The sequence below is a fragment of the Henckelia pumila genome, chromosome 1 (assembly GCF_033568475.1).
Source record: "Henckelia pumila isolate YLH828 chromosome 1, ASM3356847v2, whole genome shotgun sequence".
In the NCBI taxonomy this organism is placed as follows: Eukaryota; Viridiplantae; Streptophyta; class Magnoliopsida; order Lamiales; family Gesneriaceae; genus Henckelia; species Henckelia pumila.
Genome location: NC_133120.1, coordinates 168,042,765 through 168,047,904, shown reverse-complemented (window position 1 = coordinate 168,047,904; position 5,140 = coordinate 168,042,765). Strand labels below are relative to the sequence as shown.

Here is a 5,140-nt window from a genome sequence, read left to right as displayed (position 1 = left end):
GGACTTGTATGATCAAGTTAGGTGCTAACTTGACAGTGGAAACAAGCAAAGGAGTTGGTAGTTTCCAGTATATTGCATTCTTGTTAAGAAGGAAACTGATATTGATCCAATAAATTGCTTAGTGATAGCGATAGGTCAGGAAAGGATCATGTTATTGTTTCATGTGAGAGTTTTCCATTGAACAACAATAGTGAAGAATGTTGACCAAACATTTCAGTTAAGTGAGGACATCTATGTATACCGTTGTGTTTGGATCCGACGAGTAGTTAGAAATGCTAATGGACATTAGCAAGGAACGTTAGTTGTCTAATCGTGAGGTATGACATTAGCTGGGGTCTAATTCTTGAGATCTAGCAGGATGTGTCACTAATCATCCAGCGAGTGATGTGCGATATGCGACTGAGATAGTCAAGAATCGACTTAGTAGCCAACGAGGTTTGCCTATGGGGTTGAAGATTTCGCAAGATCGTGACGGATAGAGTTTGTTCTATCGAGTCAGTGAGTCCCATCTAAGCAGACTATTTGCCAAAGATATTGCGTTGTAGCAATAAACGAAAAGCAGAGATGCATTGTGCGACAAATTACTTCGAGCACGAGTATTTCCCAGGATTGACTAGGGAATCGACGAGTTAGATCGTTCAGTGCTGAGACTGATGCGTTCGGCAAGGGAGCGATTTGACTATTGAGAATCCGTTGGGATTTATTTTCCAGGATCTTTATGATTCAACCTTGGGAGGTTGGGATGAGCGATGATGGTATCATCAGAGACTCCGAGTTGAGTTATACCAGGTACAATGACTGTCGATTTTGAGACGGAATAGGAAGCGTTTCCATATGTCTGTGCACTGTGGAATGTCCCAGTCGAGCATATTGGTGGGAGCTTGCCTTAGTCTTGATGTGTGTACAGTGATTGCGAGTATGTATAACTAACCAGAGGATGTCTAGCGATTTAAATTCATGAGGTGAATAACCTATGATCGAGGTGATGTAGATCATCAGCGGCGTGATGACTTCCATTGCAATGTATGCATGACTTCGCAGGCCAATGGCTAGGAGATGACGTAGCGTCATGAATTGCAAGTGATGATAGTTATCATCAGGGCACAGTGTTGAGGTTATACTAAGAAACATGGACAACAGAATGTACTAGACATGATGGTTTAAGTTCTCAGTATTCCTTGGGAAGCCGGTTGTGCTTCAGGGAGAGTGGGGAGGGTAACCAGTCTAGGGAACATTGTGAGAAGTTACGTTGAAGTATAGACTTGAGTCAACTAGATTATCTTAAAGTGAGATTCATGTTAGAATGTGTCAGCACAATGTTGGGGATTAGTGTTTTCCTAACTAGAGGTGTTGAGCACCGGGAACTTTTGGAACCATTAGGTTGTTTAGATGCAATTAGTGATTCGACGATTGTCGTAAACCAATCAGGTTACGATTTGGTTTTGTCAGTCTAAGAATTTTACTTGGGACAATGATCTCGATCAAACAGGTGTTTGTATCCTTCTTGATTAGGGAGATCTTGGTCAGGATGGAAGGCGTATCAGTGTTGTGATATACTAGTGCTAGAGGAGTTCGACTGACGACCAGTAGCGAAGTAATTTTCAGCTGGGAAAATGTTAATGCGGTTCAGCATTAATGAAGCTTGCAGAGAATTCTACGGGAGTCTGAGTGTGTCGGAGGATATTTCGACCAGACACTCGAGCCAAGATTTTCTTGTACGTTCTCAAGGTTCTACCTTAGATTTCGAGGACGAAATCTTTTAAGGGGGGGGGGGGGGAGAATGTAGTGACCCGTATCCAGAATTAGCGATTAATGAGTATATTAATCATGTAATCATGTTTAGATTAAGTAAAACATGATTAAGGAAATTCCAGAAGGGTTAACGGAGTTCATAAATGGATCCAGGACACTCAAAAATGGCTTAGAAGGCCCCAAGACTGGAGTGGGATCGGAACCACCGATCCAGGATCGGAGCTTCCGATCTTGGTGACATCGGAACCAAATCGGAACCATATCGAAAGCATGGAGATCGGAACTTCCGATCAGCAATCGGAGCTTCCGATCGACTGTCGGTGACATGTGTGTGGTTGCATGTGGTTGAGATTGACACGTGGCATCGGAGCTTCCGATCGGAGGAACGGAGCTTCCGATCTGTCGGAACGGAATGTCCGATCGAGGAACGAAACTTCCAATCAACGTCTATAAATATAGGGTCCGAGCTCCTAATTTCTTTCCAATTCTGAATTCCTCTCCTTCGCCCTAGTAGCTCTATTTTGGGCTTTGGGTACTCTTATTTTAGAGTTGGAGTAGGAAATATACTTTAGTATAGTCAGACAGTGTCTTACATAGTAGCGGAGCAGTGCTCGAGGCTGTGGAGCTGCAGCAGGGGTGTACCCATAGTTGCGAGATAGTCGCCATCAACGGGCTGACGACAGACGCAGGTATAGCTATGGTCTCCTTATATTATTTAGGAGTATGCAATAGCTTAGTTAAAGCTTTTAGAGCTTAATAAATGTTTCATGGGTATTTGCATTGTAGAGCTGATGTAGGCTTGGAACCTAGAGTGAAACTGCTAGGAACTGCCTGTAGTAAGGTACGTAAGTACAGACTGAGATAGCCAGCAGGTTTGCATGCTTATATGTTGCATTTATGTGTCATATTATTATGCAGCATGTGCATATCATATTGTGCCTGTCCATCTTGTGAGATGAGCCATGTAGGGCCGCTCAGCCCTGTTAGGACGGTTGATGTCTAGGGCCTAGTGACTGACGGGTCATGGGTGATTAGCATCTGGGGACACAGTCCACGTCCTGTAGGAATGAGCAGTGTGCGCAGGGTTTGCTTCCCGGGTTGTACCACTCATGTCCTAGGCGCCATTACTGAGCAATTATATACAGTTATCCCAGATATGGATACCCTATCATTTGCATGCATCATATTTGTATGTTTTACCCAGTGCTTTCGTATTGAGCTTAGAGCTCACGTTCAGTCTTTTCTGTATATCTGGACACCCCATTCGACGGGGTAGGTGTAGGTGCAGGATTGAGCACTCGGAGCTTGGAGTAGCCAGTGACCAGTGAAGACAGCAGGATTAGCTGTAGGTTCTGCCTTTAGGCTATTTATTCGATTTGGTTGTATAAATCGAATTTATTTAACCAGTTGTATTCTACCGATCTGTTTTTATTTAAAGTCTTCCGCAGCAATTTATTTAATGCATGTTTAATTATGCTCTTAACTCTGATTAGGTAGTGGATCCGGGTAGGGTCACTACAGAGCTTGAGCGTACAATTGAGAGATTTCTGAAAGAAGCAAAAGCTTGTTTTTCAGCCACAGTTAGTATTGTGATTTACTTGATTGCCTTGAAGATTTGAGAACATTTGAAAATTGGTCGATGGCCTGTGTTGCTCTCGTATTTTGGCATCAAGGATCAAATCTTTTCTTAGATTTTCTTGTTCTACTTCCAGTAGACTTTTAGGGAGTTGTTTTATTTTCTTTACTTATTTTATTTTCTCACTTGTTTTTGAGAAAATTGACTTTTGATGTTATTCACTAGTATTAGGGTTTTGTAAAATATTTTACAATTTTCTTGTGAAGCTTTTCGCCCTGAGGCACTGCACGAGTACTTTGTACTTGTGCTTAAATCATTCATGTGTATTTATTTATTTGTTGTTGTTTTATTCATGCTTTTTAATATTTCTACTGCAAGTTGTGTCGGATGTTGCTGACATCTGAGACAACATCTTAATCTGATATTTATCATACCCCAATATTCCTAACAAGTGGCATCAGAGCCATATCTTGAGACACTAAGACTGATCCTGATTATTTTATTGATACATGAATATTATGGATTTAGCAACTACAAAATCCTTTCTCAAACATCCAGTTCTAGATGGTGCAAACTATGCCATATGGAAGACTCGAATGCATATTACTATCAAGGCGATGGATGAGCGTGCATGGCAGAGTATTCTCACTGGGTGGACTCCTCCAAAAATCCAAGATTTTGATGGTGATTATATTGCCAAACCCAAAACAAGCCGGACCACTGAGGAGGCACAGATTTCGAGCTTCAACGCTAAAGCATTGAATGCAATTTTCTCAACCGTGGATATGAGGATGTTTGGACTCATTGCAGATTGTGTCACAGCCAAAGATGTATGGGATTTTCTACAAGAACATTGTGAAGGGACTGAGAGTGTGAAACGAACGAGGATGAGGCTGCTGAACACCAGATTTGAAAACCTCAAGATGGAAGAAGATGAAACTATTGCTACTTATGATCAGTGTCTTCGAGAGATAGCCACTGAAACTTTTACTCTTGGAGAACCTATAGAGAATGAGCGACTTGTGAACAAAGTTCTTCTATATTTGCCAGAAAGATTCAACGGGAAAATTTGGGCTCTTGAAGAAGTGAAAGATACTTAAAAGATGAAGTTAACAGAACTGATAAGCATTCTTCAAGTGTTTGAGATAAACACGAGCACACAGAAGAAAGACAAGGGAAAATCTATAGCCTTTCATGTGTCGAATGACACATACAAGGATATAGTTTAGTTCGGTCAAGAATTCCTTGAATCAGATTTAGGAGATGACTCCATTTTACTCATCACTAAGAAGTTTGGTGATTATCTGAAAATAATGAGGGGGACAAAAAGGTTTGATTAGAAAATCAAAGCTCCAATGTTTCTTACTGCCAAAAAGACTCTGAGAATATGCGGGCCTAAACAATCACCAAGGAAGTTTCCCGATCCTCAAAAGCCTCGAATCATGCTGGAAGGAAATAAAAAGTCTACTGCAAAGAAGATTGATATGGTTCAGTGTCATGAATGTCAAGGCTATGGTCATTATGCCAATGAATGTGAAAATAGGTTTTGGAAAGGGATGAACACATCCTTGAGTGATGGAGAATCTGAGGAAGATGAAGAAAAGACTGATGAAGAAAGTCACATAGCCCTGACAACATCGATGGAAAGAAAGAAGCTCCTGCAAGCCAAACCTTTAAGTGTTTCCCTAGGTGTTGCCACACCTAGCCGCAACATCTCCCAAAGGTCAGTATGTTTAAATCCTTATACTATTGATGACGTGAGTCATCCTGATGCAGATGATGGAAGAATGACTCTGAAAAATGTGCAAATGT

At 41.3% G+C, this 5,140-nt stretch overlaps 1 protein-coding gene across 1 annotated transcript; it reads left to right on the top strand.

Annotated features, from left to right (window-relative positions):
• Positions 1-3,846: 3,846 nt before the first annotated feature.
• On the top strand, positions 3,847-4,428 carry LOC140874425 (uncharacterized). Its single transcript, XM_073277712.1, has one exon. It carries the CDS (start codon positions 3,847-3,849, stop codon positions 4,426-4,428), a length of 582 nt encoding a protein of 193 aa, XP_073133813.1.
• The last annotated feature ends 712 nt before the right edge of the window (positions 4,429-5,140 follow it).

Excerpts from the sequence above, each read along its gene's own strand:
- LOC140874425 (XM_073277712.1), top strand. The coding sequence starts at position 3,847 with ATGGATTTAGCAACTACAAAATCCTTTCTCAAACATCCAGTTCTAGAT.